The 18,696-nt window shown below is 39.9% G+C and overlaps 1 protein-coding gene across 1 annotated transcript in view; it reads right to left on the reverse strand.

Moving 5' to 3' along the window:
* Positions 1–8,223, reverse strand: part of LOC124124631 — a 70,970-nt gene extending 62,747 nt beyond the window's left edge. Inside the window, exons 1-2 of the mRNA XM_048388471.1 lie at positions 8,093–8,223; positions 7,493–7,707 (exon numbers count right to left, since the gene is read on the reverse strand). Of these exons, the coding sequence (XP_048244428.1) occupies positions 7,493–7,652 (160 nt within the window). The 5' untranslated portion in view covers positions 7,653–7,707; positions 8,093–8,223. The remainder of the gene's footprint in view (positions 1–7,492; positions 7,708–8,092) is intronic.
* Between the last annotated feature and the right edge of the window lie 10,473 nt (positions 8,224–18,696).

An 18,696-nucleotide genomic window follows, 5' to 3' on the forward strand; every position in this document is an offset into this window, starting at 1 on the left:
CTTTACTATTGGGCAGTTTGGTAAGGACTACTGGACTAGTGCCAATTTCTAACGCTGATATTAATTTCTAGCAACAAACATTGACGCGCAGCTGGAGCAGATTACGTCTGGCCACCATGGGCGTCCTGGTAACCATGGGAGTCGTTCTCTGTCAGTGTCACTGCTGTGTCATCATACCCTCTAACAAACAAACTTATATTATTTTGTTTCATTTCTACCTAAACAAAATACAAACAAAAATTCCTTGTCAGTAACCCAAGACACAAATATTCAATTACAAGAAAACAAGTTGTTTGGTCGGCATTTAGACGTTGGCGGGAGATTGGGACAGACAAGCAGTGGAGTACTACTTCTCATCATGGCGATTGTCTCGGTGTAGATTCTTACGTCAACACACTTCTTGCAGAATCCATACCGGAATGTTGAGCAATACAAATAGGAAGTTGCCATTCATGAAACGTGTTTGCCCCGCACACAACTAAACTGATGAACACTGAGATATAGGCAGAAGATAATAGCTACAGTAAACTACAGTTATAACAAACTCAAATGGACCACTAATTTTAGTTCGTTATAAACGTAGTTCGTTGTATGCAAATGGACAGGACCAAAAAACAGTTTGTTATATCCATCAGTTCATTATAAGCGTGTTCGGTATAAACATGTTCGTAATAAATGTAGTTTACTATATTTTTAACAAAATGCTCGACTTACCAAAACTCTACGAAATACATTTTTCTTTGTGTTTTTCTGATGCAGATTTCCTACAGCTAGCTACACTTGTCTGTTTGTATAGTGTAGATTGTTTTGATCAAAGTAAATGTAGAGCAGTGTTGACCAGTGTAAGCAGTTCAGTATGCAGGTGTGCGGGCAGGTGGGCAGGTGGGCAGGTGGGCAGGCGGTCAGCTGATTATCCTGTCTCTCTACACTCAGCACACAGTCATTCAGGGCGGATGATGGACAGGCAAGATGAGGCTTCAGCGATCAAGGAAACGAGTCATTCGGAGCGGATGATGGACAGGCAAGATGAGGCTTCAGCGATCAAGGAAACTAGTTATTCAGAGCGGATGATGGACAGGCAAGACGAGGCTTCAGCGATCAAGGAAACTAGTCATTCGGAGCAGATGATGGACAGGCAAGATGAGGCTTCAGCGATCAAGGAAACGAGTTATTCAGAGCGGATGATGGACAGGCAAGATGAGGCTCCAGCGATCAAGGAAACTAGTTATTCAGAGCGGATGATGGACAGGCAAGATGAGGCTCCAGCGATCAAGGAAACTAGTTATTCAGAGTGGATGATGGACAGGCAAGATGAGGCTTCAGCGATCAAGGAAACTAGTTATTCAGAGCGGATGATGGACACAGACAAGACGAGGCTTCAGCGATCAAGGAAACTAGTCATTCATAGCGGATGATGGACAGGCAACATGAGGCTTCAGCGATCAAGTAAACTAGTTATTCAGAGCGGATGATGGACAGGCAAGATGAGGCTCCAGCGATCAAGGAAACTAGTTATTCAGAGCGGATGATGGACAGGCAAGATGAGGCTTCAGCGATCAAGGAAACTAGTCATTCAGAGCAGATGATGGACAGGCAAGATGAGGCTTCAGCGATCAAGTAAACTAGTTATTCAGAGCGGATGATGGACAGGCAAGACGAGGCTTCAGCGATCAAGTAAACTAGTTATTCAGAGCGGATGATGGACAGGCAAGACGAGGCTTCAGCGATCAAGGAAACTAGTTATTCAGAGCGGATGATGGACAGGCGAAACGAGGCTTCAGCGATCAAGGAAACTAGTTATTCAGAGCAAATGATGGACACAGGCAAGACGAGGCTTCAGCGATCAAGGAAACTAGTTATTCAGAGCGGATGATGGACAGGCAAGACGAGGCTTCAGCGATCAAGGAAACTAGTTATTCAGAGCGGATGATGGACAGGCAAGACGAGGCTTCAGCGATCAAGGAAACTATACCCTGGCAGGAAGTGAGAACAAATACGTGCCTTGCATCCCTTAAGTTCCTGGACTGTGGTCTTCATGCTAATGACATGATGATGAAAGTTTACAACACTTAAAATTAAGTGCCCTCAAGTTCCTGCTCCCTGCTACATGTGGGAGGTTTCTAGTCAATTCACTTTCTTTTGGATTGTGAAGCAGAATAACTCTGTTACCCTGAATACATACACAAACTGTTCACAGGGCTGTTATTGCACCATGTTGTACTTTGATCATCACAAACAGAACTATTGGAATTTCTACACAAACTTATATAACTGAATAGGCAATTTCATATTTTGATAAACTTCCCATTAAGAGAATGGATTTGTTTGTTTCTCTCCATAGTCAAATCACATGCACAAATCAGAAAACAATTCAACCTTTGTTCAGTTTTGCAAGGAAGATTGGATATTCTTGATAAAAGATTCATATCAAAGTTTCTACTCTAAGTCCTCTCTAATGACAACTATCAGTGCTTACTACTTAAGTGTAATCTGTAAATGTAATCCACTCTAATGACAACTATCAGTGTTTACTACTTAAGTGTAATCTGTAAATGTAGTCCTCTCTAATGACAACTATCAGTGTTTACTACTTAAGTGTAATCTGTAAATGTAATCCACTCTATTGACAACTATCAGTGTTTACTACTTAAGTGTAATCTGTAAATGTAGTCCTCTCTAATGACAACTATCAGTGTTTACTACTTAAGTGTAATCTGTAAATGTAATCCTCTCTAATGACAACTATCAGTGTTTACTACTTAAGTGTAATCTGTAAATGTAATCCACTCTATTGACAACTATCAGTGTTTACTACTTAAGTGTAATCTGTAAATGTAGTCCTCTCTAATGACAACTATCAGTGTTTACTACTTAAGTGTAATCTGTAAATGTAATCCTCTCTAATGACAACTATCAGTGTTTACTACTTAAGTGTAATCTGTAAATGTAATCCTCTCTAATGACAACTATCAGTGTTTACTACTTAAGTGTAATCTGTAAATGTAATCCTCTCTAATGACAACTATCAGTGTTTACTACTTAAGAGTAATCTGTAAATGTAATCCTCTCTAATGACAACTATCAGTGTTTACTACTTAAGTGTAATCTGTAAATGTAATCCTCTCTAATGACAACTATCAGTGTTTACTACTTAAGTGTAATCTGTAAATGTAATCCTCTTTAATGACAACTATCAGTGTTTACTACTTAAGAGTGATCTGTAAATGTAATCCTCTCTAATGACAACTATCAGTGTTTACTACTTAAGTGTAATCTGTAAATGTAATCCTCTCTAATGACAACTACCAGTGTTTACTACTTAAGTGTAATCTGTAAATGTAATCCTCTCTAATGACAACTATCAGTGTTTACTACTTAAGTGTAATCTGTAAATGTAGTCCTCTCTAATGACAACTATCAGTGTTTACTACTTAAGTGTAATCTGTAAATGTAATCCTCTCTAATGACAACTATCAGTGTTTACTACTTAAGTGTAATCTGTAAATGTAGTCCTCTCTAATGACAACTATCAGTGTTTACTACTTAAGTGTAATCTGTAAATGTAATCCTCTCTAATGACAACTATCAGTGTTTACTACTTAAGTGTAATCTGTAAATGTAATCCTCTCTAATGACAACTATCAGTGTTTACTACTTAAGAGTGATCTGTAAATGTAATCCTCTCTAATGACAACTATCAGTGTTTACTACTTAAGTGTAATCTGTAAATGTAATCCTCTCTAATGACAACTACCAGTGTTTACTACTTAAGTGTAATCTGTAAATGTAATCCTCTCTAATGACAACTATCAGTGTTTACTACTTAAGTGTAATCTGTAAATGTAGTCCTCTCTAATGACAACTATCAGTGTTTACTACTTAAGAGTAATCTGTAAATGTAATCCTCTCTAATGACAACTATCAGTGTTTACTACTTAAGTGTAATCTGTAAATGTAGTCCTCTCTAATGACAACTATCAGTGTTTACTACTTAAGTGTAATCTGTAAATGTAATCCTCTCTAATGACAACTATCAGTGTTTACTACTTAAGAGTGATCTGTAAATGTAATCATCTCTAATGACAACTATCAGTGTTTACTACTTAAGTGTAATCTGTAAATGTAATCCTCTCTAATGACAACTATCAGTGTTCACTACTTAAGTGTAATCTGTAAATGTAATCCTCTCTAATGACAACTATCAGTGTTCACTACTTAAGTGTAATCTGTAAATGTAATCGAAACCAATGTCAAAACAAGATATAAACTAGAGGTGATATGTTATGGCTCAACTTTGGACATGAGCATGTTTAATATTTCACAACTTGATTCATAATTGATATCCATTTAACCATAATCAATCACATTTACCCCGAAGTAGCACTATGTCAACCTCCCTATCTTCCTGTCGTACTAGCCAAACTGTACTAGTGTACTTGTTCTGTTTCAAGGCAAGACTTTTTAAAATGGTTTACAGATTCAAAAAGGATATCAAAAATCCTTGCTGAATTTTACTCAGACTTATATACATGATTTAAGGAGACATTTTGAACCCTGCTGAAATAAAATAATCTTGTCCAATAGTCACTGTCTCCATGCCACGCTATGCCACGCTATGCCACGCCACGCCACACCACATCACATCACATCAGGGTCGCATCAAATCGAATCACCGTTGCATCACATCACGTCTCTTCGCATCATCACATCGCATCACACCACACCACACCCACATCAATGACATGACATCACATTACATCACGCCACACCACACCACAGTCACATCACATCATCGTATCGCATCACATCACACCACACAACACCAAACCAAACCACACCACAGTCACAGTCACATCACATCATCATATCGCATCACACCACACCACACCACACAACACCAAACCACACCACAGTCACATCACATCATCATATCGCATCACACCACACCACACAACACCAAACCACACCAGTCACATCACATCATCATATCCGTAACACGACACCACACCACTGTCACATCAACTGAAGCTGATATTACACAATGTACAGCTGACATCTTCCCGTGTCAAGCTGCCGGTCCCAGTATATCCCAGTGACTATCTACCTAACATCCGTGGGTCCTGGGATAGTTGAGATTTCCTGCCAAGGTATTTCAATCAATACACACCCTAATTCTGAAGCTTAATTGTATGGGCAAAGACTTGAAACTCATTCTGTCGAACACTAAATATATTACTTTATTTTCTGGGGTAATTGATCGATGCAACGTTGCAACCCTACAACTGTGTTTTCAAGTACAACATCAGCTGTCTACGACCTTGTACCACATACTTGTCATAAGAGCTGACTAAAATAGGGATCATGCTTTCTGTCACTGGTTTGTCTGGTCCGGACTTTACAGGCCACCATGATGTAGATAGTACAGTGTCGACTGTGACAGGAAACTACTTCCTCTCACTTACTGGCTAATCCACATTGAATTCGTAAAACTGAACACTCTTTAAACCAACTTGAAGGCAACATTGTCAGCGTTTCAGATCAGTTCATTATCTAGGACACTGGCTGATTTTCATGCAAAATATTTTATCAAAAATTTAGCATTGACAGTTTGTGCCAAAAGGTTTAAATCTACTGGCCCAAAGCAAAATGTTCTGTAAATTTTGATGTTACTAGATTATTACTAGCTGAGCTTTAGTACCAGACTGAACAGAATTGTACTAGACTCGGGCCTTGAAGACTGGAGTGAGTGTGAGTGAGTTGGGTTTAACGCCCGCCGCTTTTAACAGTATTTTACAGTTATATCGCAGCGTGTCAGCTTAATGTGGGAGGAAAGCCCGAAGTAATGCAGGTCTCAGTTGTTTACCACTTCGGTGAAACCCACGAGCACGGGTATGGTGCTGACAAACCAAGAAACATAATCGGGGTTGAAGACTGGAGGCAAATGACGCAGACTGTAATGATACAGAAGAATGTGCTATCAAGATCATGAAAGTGTTCTGATGTCATTTGTCTCCCACATAATCACCACAGAACAATACCTGTGACCCCAACTCTCCTGATCTGAAGTCTAAACCAAAACCTGACCCTGCACAGGAAGCAGCCAACCAAGGCAAGGTTCGGACACATGTAGGGAGATAAGATGGTCTGAGAAAACGTAGGTTGTGTCACTATCGAGGTCAAAGATTAAACATTAATTAGGAGCAACTATGCAGGAAGTGACAGGGACATTGTGGGTGTCAGGGTCAGAGTTTAGTTTATTAGTGGAGTGAAACTGAAAGAGACTTTCCTACTGCTGTGTTGTGTGTGACTCATCTCTTACACTCATGTACAATTACCCGATGACAACCAACATAATGAGGCCACTTGTCGAATCATTTGTCAGAAACAGCACAAGTGTTGGGCAAACGAGCGAAGGCTTCATTTTCTCCCCCCTTAAGAAACTTAAGTAAATTGATCACCATGAAATAATTTCTCATTCAGCAAATCAAATATATAAAAGCATGTCTGTCTGGAGAGACCCTGTCCCCTGGCCTCTGGACCAGCACGTAGAATGAGGCAGTTGATGTTTGCAGGTTTTCCGGGGTTTGTTCCGGCTTCAGTGACAACAACCCTGGCATTGACACAGATGCCATTCTCAGATTAACAGTTTCACAACTTGTTGTTTATCCTCACACATTTACAAACATGAACGGGCGCAGGACTCGCCTTACTGACGACTTAGATGAGAGGCTCTGGACCAGGCCTGAGGCTCGGCTGCAGTTGGGACTTAGGGTACATGGGAACCCAAATCATTTCCTTGCTTACAAAATGTGTTTACCCCTGTCTGATCTAGGAAATGTGGTGATTACAGAGGAGGAATCAAAAGATAGCATCACTTAAGAATTTGCTAAGCCACATAATGTAAATAACAAAAAAGAAATTGTATTTTGAGAATTTCCCCCTATATTTGAACTTCTGTATTTTCAAACTGAATAGCAAGCATACAACACATCTTAACTGAATAAACACAATAAACGGGCTATTTTCAACAAATTCTTTGATAATCTCTGTCAAAATGTAAAAGAAAAAGGTTGGTTCCAATAATTTAATTTAACCTTGTCAAGATATGTAAGAAAAATAATTCTTAATTAACTCGTACATTGTAAACTAATTTTTAAAACTAACAAAACACTAAACTATGGTTATTAGAACCAGGTTTTCTAGGCCACAAATCTTGTAGCCTGCTGGCTTGGGATAAGTAATTGATTCTTATGAACATGCTGAGTAAGAAATATCAACATTTGAAAATGGAATATATTTAAATCAAAATCAAATCAAAATCAAATCAAACAGAAACATATGCAATCAGATAGATAGTCTCAGGAATAGAAATTGGCATCAGCTTGTTAGCCCAGGTCAATTCATTTATAAATGTAAAGGTAGCTAGCCGCCAGTCATTCAAATTTAATTTCAAGTATTTTAGGGGTGTTATTAAGACATGGAGGTAACCTACCAAAGACGTCCTGCTCCGCATGTCCCTCGATGTCCACGCTGACAGGAGTTGCTCTGTCGTCCTCCTGCTCCGAGAGTAGACTGATAGTATCCAGGCTGTGGTCCTCTCCCCCTCCGTCGTCCTCTACGTCGTCCTCTACGGTAGAAACGTGAGGATCCATCTCGCCATTAGATGAAGATGGACAATTTTCAGATGTCACTTTGGGTGGAGAAAACCTGCAAAAGTACCAAACTTCCATAGTTTTCTCCCCAGTTTCTGTCACCTTAGACACACCCATCCTGCTGACAACACACAGTCTGGTCATAAGAACACACACTGAAGGACAAGATCTCTGTCTTCACAACTAACAAACAAAGGTTCAGTCTGACTCTTCCATAAGTAGGTGATATCTTCAAAAACATCAATAACTTCAAGCACTATGATACATGTGAAAAACCTGGCAGTTCCTTCCAGGAACTCTGCATACAATAATAAACGTCTGTGGATGTGGAGACGTGTGCTCGTAGCGCCACACCTCAACATGGAGTGAATCACACATTATAGCTACACACTGCCAGGGATGCAAAAACTATACGCAGCCAATATCTTACCGATTCTTACCCATGATTCCTCCGTGTAGCCCTGCCTAAAAACAGAACGGTATCTAAGTGGCTCCTGTATCTGTGAAGGCATGTTTCTTCTCCATCACTCCAGTGGAAATACCACAAGCAATGTATTATACAGGGGTCAGGCCTGTGGGTATACACAACCTCCTAGAGGGGAGGGGAGGTGGAGGGGGGGGGGGGGGGGGGTAGGGGCCATCTGAAAGCATTCATGTGGCGTCTATATATCAGATAAGTGGTGCATTGTGAGATTCAATGGGAGTTTATGCATGTATATGTGCAAACCAAACATATTCCTTGACATTTTCCAAGACGTCTGGACAAGGACAAGGATAAGATACATGGCACAGAAAAGACGAGTATGCAGTGTATCCTGACTGCTGCTATATAGTGCTGGAAATCATTAGGGACAATAGTCAAGAATTCTTTCATCATCTTGATTTCAAATGAAATATTTTGATTAAAATACACAAGTCAAAAACAATGCTAAACCACAAAGAACAACTTAACTTCTGAGATTGTGTATAGGAGGATGTCATTTCTTCAAATGCCACACGGTACAAAAGCTGGTGTGAGCCAAAATGCTGTATTTCACTAAACCTGCTAAACCACCTGGTTGGTCAGAGTACATAACTCATTAGTCCACACTAGACTCTTGCATTATTAATGTTGTCCTTCCAATAACAATATTTGTTGGTCGACAGACAGTTCAGTGTCTCGCCATGTATTTGGATTAAGACGTCCGTATGAATACCATGAGCAGCCTGTGCCCCAGACATTCTATTGTTCTATTGAACCAGAACCTGTCACTTTCCAAAAGATTGTAATGTTATATGAACTTTATCAGCTGAGCACACCAGACAAAATACATTTGACAACACCCAGGCTAGACCTGTGGCCAAAGTGGAAGCCTGCATGGTGGAAGTCCATTCTTCCTGTAATCATGGTAATTGAAGGGAATGCATTGTTACTGATTAATTAGACGGGCCAGACCACCAGGTCCTGATGTTGTCATCTCCACAGACCTGTCACCAGATCTAGGCCTCTGGGTCAGTCGTGCAGGCCATGTATACAACTGCTGTTACAAATTAATATTTCAACAAAGGGAAAGTAATGAAAATTATCAATTACAAAATATGAATCAGACCAATATTTGTTCCCCCAGAATACAACCTACTCGATGTGAAGCAGCACCAAGTCATGTATATGTAAACATTTCATCAATTTGTGTGATGAATATTTCAAGAAGTATTTCATAACTTACAAGGATTGACATTTTACTGGCAACAGTATCCTACAGGCCGAAGCCTTAAAACATGATCAATTATGTTAGGTTGAGAACATAACCGTGTCACGAGTCAGCTAATGGTTACAGAGCCCAACACACACAGTCCTGTTGTGATATTGGATTAACTACTGAACCATGTCAAGTTGAGTTCGGCAATACTCCAAGGCACGCGTGAGCACAAAGGAGACCCAGAGAGAACACCCATTGACTATTGGAGAGTAGCAGAAGGGAGACACGATCACTTGTTCAGATTATTACTGAGATTCAATACACTGCCATGGAGAGATGTGTAATCAAACCCCAATATTTACTTTTGTATGGAATGTCAACATGAACGAAACAGAGTGTAGGTAAAAGCACTTGACAGGACCTGGCCTACACATTATCATCATCGATAAGGGATTCAAGCACTGGATCAGAGTTACTGGTACACTGCAACTTGTAATGTTGAGTTGGCAGTTTAGTCAGTTTTATGCTCTGATAAAGTTCCAGCTGTGTTTAACATTACCCTACAGATATGACTTGCCCGAGGTTGTCTGGTATACTCTGCAGATGTGGCTTAACGCTTGGAGTGATCACTTCAAAACGTAATTGTGACATACGTTGTTTGTTGTGTAACGCCGCATTCAGCAATATTCCAGCTCAATGACAGCAGTCTGTACAAATAACACAGCCTGGACCAGACAATCCAGTGATACAGCAGCTGGGATAAGATGACATGCATAAACCAAGTCAGTGAGTCTGACCACCTGATCCTGTTAGTCACATATAGAGACATTAAGTAGTAAGTGAGTGAGGATGGTTTTACGCTGCTTTTAGCAATATTCCAGCAATATCACGGCGGGGGACACCAGAAATGGGCTTCACACATTGTACCCGGGTCTTCGGCGTGACGAGTGAACGCCCGACCGCCCCTTGGCACATAACTGGTGAAAGTGACGAGTGAACTGTGAAGACTCGTGAGAATAAGTAATATTTCAGGAAAGGAAACAAATTATCAGTTCCGTAATCTATGTAATATTTGTATAAAAACATATATAACATTTTTAGTCCATTAGTCCTTATAATGATAACAAATAGCAAAACCCTTAAAAAAGGCAAGTTTCCACTAGTCATGATACCGGTACCTAAACTATTGGGCAGTTTGGCAAGGACTAAAGGACTAGTGCCAATTCCTAACGCTGATAATTGAAAGTGCATCAAACTTCCAGTAAGGGCTGTTAAAAGGCTAAAAAGTAACGGGGATGACGGTGCAACTGAAGGCTTTTGACTCTGGTAACTTTACACCCATGCGATATACCTCCACTGGTTTCATCGTTAAACTACCAACACTGCATAATGTAACATTAACTCAATCTGTGCCAAAAACATTTGATTCTACTTGCCTGAACCTGGCTCTCGACATTATTTTCTGTTGGTGGCTATAGTGCTATCATCTGGACTAGTATTAGTTCAAGTTTATAGGCCAAAACAAATTTTAATAGTGGGTGAGTGAGTGAGTTGGGTTTAACGCGTGGCGTGTCAGCTTAATGTGGGAGGAAAGTTTACCACTTCGGTGAAACCCACGAGCACGGGTATGGTGCTGACAAACCCAGAAACATTATCTCGGCAAACCGGGATTCGAACCTACAAACGAAGGTTTCTGGCGTGCGAATCGCAGCGCCTTAGACGACTGGGCCACCCGTGCTCCCCAAATTTTAGTAGACATGGGCTTCAGACCAGTGACTAAAGTCACTCAGTTGCTTGCCGTAAAAGGTGACTATGCTTGTCGTAAAAGGCGACTAACGGGACTGGGTGGTCAGGCTCGCTGACTTGGTTGTTGCATGTCATCGATCCCAATTGCGTGGATTGATGCTCATGATATCAATCACTGGATTGTCTGGTCCAGACTCGATTATTTACAGACCGCTGTCATATAGCTGGAATATTGCTGAGTGCGGCGTTAAACAACAAACCAACCAACCAACCGTTACTTAGTCTGTCATACAGACCTAGAAACAAATATTTCCACTACAGCCCATGCAAGTCTAGCATATTTGGCAAGTCTAGATTACTGCAGTATCAAGAGAGTCTCTGGGCTCCTTTTTATTGTATTTCATAACAATAATTTAACAACTGTTTTTATCTGTAAAATATGTTCATTTCAGAGACTAAATGTAAGTCTAACTGTTACACACCTACACTACTTAAAAATAGAGTGGGTTTAATGCTGCTTGCACATTATTCCAGTTGTATCATGGCGTGTCATATTAATGTGGGAGGAAAGCCCCATGTGATGGAGGTCTCAGACGTTTACCACTTTCACAAAACCCATGAGCACGGCTATGGTGCTGACAAACCTAGAAACATAATCCGGAGAACCGTGATATGAACCCAGGATCAGGGGATTCTGGCGTGCCCAAGGGGCGCAACTCTGACAGATGGCTGGGCCACCCGCTCCCCTCTTAAAAACTGAATGTAATTGGAATCACAACAGTAACTCACAGTTACACTCGTAAGTTGGTCATAATCATGTCCATTAGACGATTATGGTAATGATTATTATTGAATAATAACCAAACCCCCATTACCCTGACCTTGACCCTATTCTATCCATGCATAAACCTTAAATCATACATATACTCATTATACTACGATTCTTACAAATATCACAAAGTTTTAAAGATCACACAGCATTCACAACAAGGAATTAATCACACCTCACCCTCATGTTAATAATCTTTTGTGATCCACTCAGTCAGAACTTGTTAGCATGGCTTCACAAACAGATCACAAAATCAGCAAATCCAGTGATTTATTCACGATTCCAAACCAAGTGTTCTTGACAGTCAATTTGGGAAAACATCATTATTTTGCTCAAATTGGTCAGTGAAATACCATTCACCTGTTCTAAGTCACAGCATCTGTTATTATCATAAATTGGGAAATTTTAGTTACAATTCTTATCTAATTTGCTGCAGACTTGAGGTCGAATATCGGCTTCTGAGCACGTTGAGATAAATCCCTGCAAATCCTAAAGACTAATCATATTTAACCTTACCAACTTTATACAGCAAAGTCAAGGACAATGGAGTACACAGTCTTGAAAAGGACTTTATGAGAACCTATCAGCTGAGTTAAGTAGTCCTTCTGTAACACCACCTTGGAATATGAGTAACATAAGTTGGGAAGAAATCTTTTACATTCCCACACACATCAAGAGATCAAAATTTGAGGGAATTACAAGACTTCATCATTATGTCATCACTCAGGGTGTGAAAGCTGGTCAATTAAAGGACAATCAGTGTACAGAGTGCCTGGGGCTGTCAGCAACACACAGACTCACACAGCTTTCATCAGTCCAGGTGATAATTGACTCGTAAAATCTGAGTGCAGTGAAGTGTGAACTGATACTTCAGAGAATGCACAATGGCCATGATGGCACTCTTGTCTACACGTATTACACTTGTCATATTTGCATTAACGTGATGTATAGTATATGTTCGTCTTACAGAAATACAACTATGGATTTTGTGGTGTATTCTAAATCAGTGCTAATGAGTACAAATTAAATAATGAATAAATCTAAATTTCATTAAACAAACTTTTAAGAATCAGAGAAAGATAATAGAGTAGACAACTACTAACTTTTAAACTGCTTTAGAAATATTGCAGTGCAGGATGTATACAAACAATGATATTCACAAATGTGGATCCAATAGTCGGGAATTATAAAAACCCTAGGTTCTGACTTAAAACATCTTACCACCTAGCCGTCACACTCCCTACGAAGCCATGGCAATTCTTACCTTATCATTTGGCTAAGAAAATAATTGCACCGTAACAGGCCTCATGTGTTTGAGATAGGGCTGGGACAGGTAACTTGGGTACTCGAATCGGTACTGAGTAGGCCCTTGGTTCCCACGGGACTACCCGGACCCGTGGTTGCTCACTTGATCTATTGTTTAAAGACAAAAATTATCAAGAACTCTGTAAATACACTGCAGCTAGTACAGGTCACCAATGTTCACATTTCTTTCGGACTATTCACGCATTCCTTCTGACTTAAAAGATAAAGCGTCAGCCAACTTCAGTTATGCATGACCAGATCATTTTATAGTGTACCTGAATACTTTCTCCAGGGCTCTGATGAAACAATTCCCTACAGGACATTTTGTACCAATCTCTTGAGACCTGCAACGGATACCCGGGTAGGGTTTGGTATTGGGGGTTGGGTACCCGGGTAGTAGATTTGGACTTGTCCCAGCCCTTGTTTGTGTTATGTACCAGTCACAGACCTGTTATCGCCATTTTTTTTCATGTCATTTGTTTATCGGTTCAAATTTGACTGTACCAATAACTTTTATTTTGGTGAAACTATGAGCAAATGCGCTTATAAATGTCTGTCCGTGGAATAAGATTCAGTTGATTTCTGTTACAATAACGCTATGTAGGGAATAAAACAGCGAAAATAGAATTTTCTCGTCTACTTACAGTACCAGTTATCGCCATTGCCCTAACAGCACAAGCCATGTGACCACGCGCACCGCTTTACAAATTACATTTTTAAGTAACTCTGGTATTGCACTCATTTTTTTTAATTCAGCAAAATGAATAAGAAATGCTATTATCAATTTGTTGTCTGCAAACTGACAAAAGACAATATTCCCCCAATTCGATCTACACATGCTTATCCTTAACACTATGTACTATGGATTTCGCAATACATACAGATTATGCACTTTCGGAAATATAGCTCAAATAGCTTTCAGAATTATGTTTTGGGGAAGAAATGACAGACAGATAGAAAGCAATGACACAACTGAAAGTGCATCATCGTGTTGTTTGATTAATAGTTTTGCGTGAATTAGTCATGTGACACTGCCAATGCATCTTTTCTAAAGTTGAATTTGAGCAAGGTGATTATGATTATTGTCATCTTTTCAAATAAATATTTCCTTCTTCTTATGAATACGAGCAAAAGAAAAATGAGATGCGATCACGTGAGTGCTATAACGGGGAGTTGGCGTTAATTGGTCCTCGGCGATAACTGGTCGCTAGCGAGTAGTTATACAGCAGTAGGCCTAATTCATGACATGTTATAAAGTCTCAGAGATCTTTTCCATATGTGGAACTTTGTAGGATAACAATGTTTAATGTCCTAATGCCCCTAAAGCATAATGCGGGCCTTTCAAATACAATAGTTTATGGCTTATCAAATATAGTAATAGCTGATTGATTATCTGTCATAGCTCTGGAGGTCTTGGCTGTAACAAGAAATTGGGCAAACGATTGCCATACCTGTGTGGCCGTCGAAGAAGCCGGGACAAGCACTGTGTCAGGTCTATCACCACACTATCATATCCACTATGACATCTAGATAAACAAAATGTTTGTGCAGGAAATATTTCCAAACACGACACGACCAAGCAGGCAGTATTGCCCTAGGCTTGACAGATTTCTGAAATCACTCCACAGTTCACTGCGATCGACATCGAACAATGATAGCTGTGACAACCAATTATGTGATTGAGACAGTTCACTATAGCTAAAACTCTGGATATAGGCCATTAATTATGAAGGTACGGTAGCCGCCAGTAATGATTAATAAATGATCCGATCTCTTATAACTGTCTTCAGGGATATCAACGGCCCCTTAGGGTCGCAATGAACAGACGACAAAGTGGCTCTGCTTGTTCAATCACCGAGGCAGTCTGAGTCATGAGATAGGACAAGTTGCTAGACCTCTGAATATGTCAATGCCCACTGAATAAAAAACGAAGAAAACACAACAAACCTTTGAACAGTAAATTATCCGTTTAGCTCCTCCGCATAAATGACAGCCAGCTTTCCATGTACTCCACACAACGCGAATGCTTGACAAATGACTGTCATGCCTCGCTGTCATTCGTTTTTGTATCGAAGCGGGTAACAGCTGGCCTGTTCTCGCGAGATTTGAACGAGATGATACATTCTCTCGTCGTGTGAGGGTTGAGATTTTTGCACATTAAGAATAAATTGATAACGCGCCCTTAACTTATTTTTATCAGTTGATTTTTATATAAATTATTTTATTTGGCTGGACAAAAATGCGTAAATTAAAAATGAGAATCTCTTGTAAAAAGAACACGCACATAGCCCTACTGTCTTTCCATAATAGTGAGTGAGTGAGTTTGATTTTAAGCCGCTTTTAGCAAAATTCCAGCAATATCACGGCGGGGGACACCAGAAATGGGCTTCACACATTGTACCCATGTCGGGTTTCGAACCCGGGTCTTCGGCGTGACGAGCGAACGCTTTAACCATGCACTAGGCTACCCGACCACCCCCTTTCCCTATATCTGATTCGAAAGAACATAAAAATATACATACAAGAAAGTTATGTTTTGAACGTTTCGTAAGGTAGAAGAATATATTAGCTATGTTAAAAGTATAAATCCTGAAGGAATATTCAGAATGTCTTGCCTGACTTTATTCAAAGCATTCAAAGGCTCACTTACATTATATAATTATTAATGCTTATTATACAAAATGAGCGCATATCATCTGTGGCAGAAACTAGATATAGTCGGAGCGTGTATATTTCATGGGTTATATCCCATTAGTTAGACGTCCCAATTGTTAGACATTTGTAATAAGGCAAAGAGGGAATATACCTACAGGTGTAATGGATCAGTCCTAATTAGATTAAAGTACTGAGTAGGGATAGGGGACTCACAGTTTAGGGAGTATATGTGTTATAATTTCGTTTAATTAACCTAAATTACCTTACTCTCAGCACAGGTTCAATAGGCATGAGATTAACTATGTAAACTATGGAGTAGCTTAATTGTCTTACTGTATGATCAGTTGAAGGAGTTGAGTTTAGATTATCTACTCATCCAACAAATAAAAATGATCTTGGGGTACGTATCATTATCAGTATCGATTTGGCTGGTTTAAGGAAAGTGGAGTACCTCACCTCTCGGCGTGGAAGTGAGCAGTTGATATTAGATGGATATATTTACAACAGAAACCGCGAGAGGCAAACCTACACACATTGGAGATGTGTCGTCAAGACGTGCAATGGGAAATGTACAACTGTCGGTGACTTTCTTTGCAATCAGTCGGAACATAACCATCCGCCTGAAGATGAAACCAGAGTGAACTTTGTCAGCAATCTTCGTAAAAGAGCGCGAGAAGTAACCACACAGATGCAGGCATTGTACGAGGAGCAAGTCACTCAAGTAGATGAAGCCAACATGCCAGCGATGCCATCAAATATCATCCCGTATTTTTGACTTGGTTAGAATTTACTTTTTTTTTAGGTCCCACATAACTTGTTTTGCTCTTAAACATTTCAAGTTAATGAAATCATTATCAATATTTCGTCTGGGATAAATAAACTGTAAAAGTTATTAATTGTAAAGTGTACATTACCAAAAACTTGCACAAAGTGTTGTTACAAACTGTATTAAATTTATCAAATGTAAAGTGTCGTTAAATGTTAAGTATATTATTAAAGTATCTATTTAAAGCTGCTTTGCTTTGTTTGTCAGATCTTATCTGGACTATTCCATTTTAAAGTCTGAGGTAACAAGCATAAGGATTAGTGTGCACTCAACCGTTTAAAGTGTTGTTATAAGCTGTCTAACTATTGGGACGTCTAACTAATGGGAGGACACCATTTCATGTTATTGTGTGGGGCCGTTGTAAACTTCCAACACCTGCCCTTAATATTAAGAGAGCAATTATTTGATAATAAGTGAATAATCAGTTTTCATTTATTTCCATATTAAATAAATTTCAAATTATTTAACACAAGAAAAGCAATAGATGAATTGCGGCGCCTCAAGCATGGCCACCGAAACCAACTCAATTACAATGTTGACTGAAAAGGCGGAAATTAACTGTAAGATGTAAATGAAGATTTGCCCCGACGCTCTCAATTTCACCCGTAGTTTTGATATCTCGCTCGTTTATACACACGTTTACGTATCTATCTGTGAGTTTTTAGCGATTATCGCCAGATGTTCCAGATCTGTAGCCATACCCTCCCCCGGACTGGTTTGTCATCTATAAGCTGTTCCAGACTCCTCCCTGCAGCATGTATACATGTAGCCATACCCACCCCCGGACTGGTTTGTCATCTATAAGCTGTTCCAGACTCCTCCCTGCAGCACATTGACGAGGGAGAGTGCAGTGTTACTCTGAAGAGCAAAGTTCTATGTACATTTTGTTTCTTTGTTCCTTCTGTGATAAAGGGTGCAAACATCAGACCAGGGAGTCTATAACAGAAGTATGTGCACCAGGCTCCCTGCTCACTCCATTCTCCCAGCGCCGAGCATGCAAGATAAGGCTGTATAAGCCTACATGATAAGGGTGTATAAAGCCTGCTTGATAAGGCTGTATAAGCCTGCATGATAAGGGTGTATAAGCCTACATGGTAAGGGTGTATAAGCCTACATGATAAGGGTGTATAAGCCTGCTTGATAAGGCTGTATAAGCCTGCACGATAAGGGTGTATAAGCCTACATAAGTGTGTATAAGCCTGCATGATGATGTGTATAAGCCTGCATGATAAGGGTGTATAAGTCTACATGATAAGTGTGTATAAGCCTGTATGATAAGGGTGTGTAAGCCTGCATGATAAGGGTGTATAAGCCTGCAAGACGTCATGTAAATGTACGTCATGTAGAACACATACGTCATGTAGACATATACGTCATGTAGAACACATACGTCATGTAGACATATACGTCATGTAGAACACATACGTCATGTAGACATACACGTCATGTAGAACACACACGTCATGTAGAACACATACGTCATGTAGACATATACGTCATGTAGAACACATACGTCATGTAGACATACACGTCATGTAGAACACATACGTCATGTAGACATATACGTCATGTAGAACACATATGTCATGTAAACATATACGCCATGTAGAACACATACGTTATGTAACTTATGTAAAACAATATGTCGGGCTGTGTCGAGGAGTATTATATTTGTAAGCTGCTCAGTGATGGTTAAAGCAAGTCTTCATGTGTCGGGCTGTGTCGAGGAGTATTATATTTGTAAGCTGCTCAGTGATGTTTAAAGCAAGTCTACATGAGTCGGGCTGTGTCGAGGAGTATTATATTTGTAAGCTGCTCAGTGATGGTTAAAGCAAGTCTACATGTGTCGGGCTGTGTCGAGGAGTATCATATTTGTAAGCTGCTCAGTGATGGTTTAAGCAAGTCTACATGTGTCGGGCTGTGTCGAGGAGTATCATATTTGTAAGCTGCTCAGTGATGGTTAAAGCAAGTCTACATGTGTCGGGCTGTGTCGAGGAGTATCAT

This window comes from Haliotis rufescens, unplaced genomic scaffold, assembly GCF_023055435.1.
Source record: "Haliotis rufescens isolate VD_foot unplaced genomic scaffold, xgHalRufe1.0.p SCAF_72, whole genome shotgun sequence".
Lineage (NCBI taxonomy): Eukaryota > Metazoa > Mollusca > Gastropoda > Lepetellida > Haliotidae > Haliotis > Haliotis rufescens.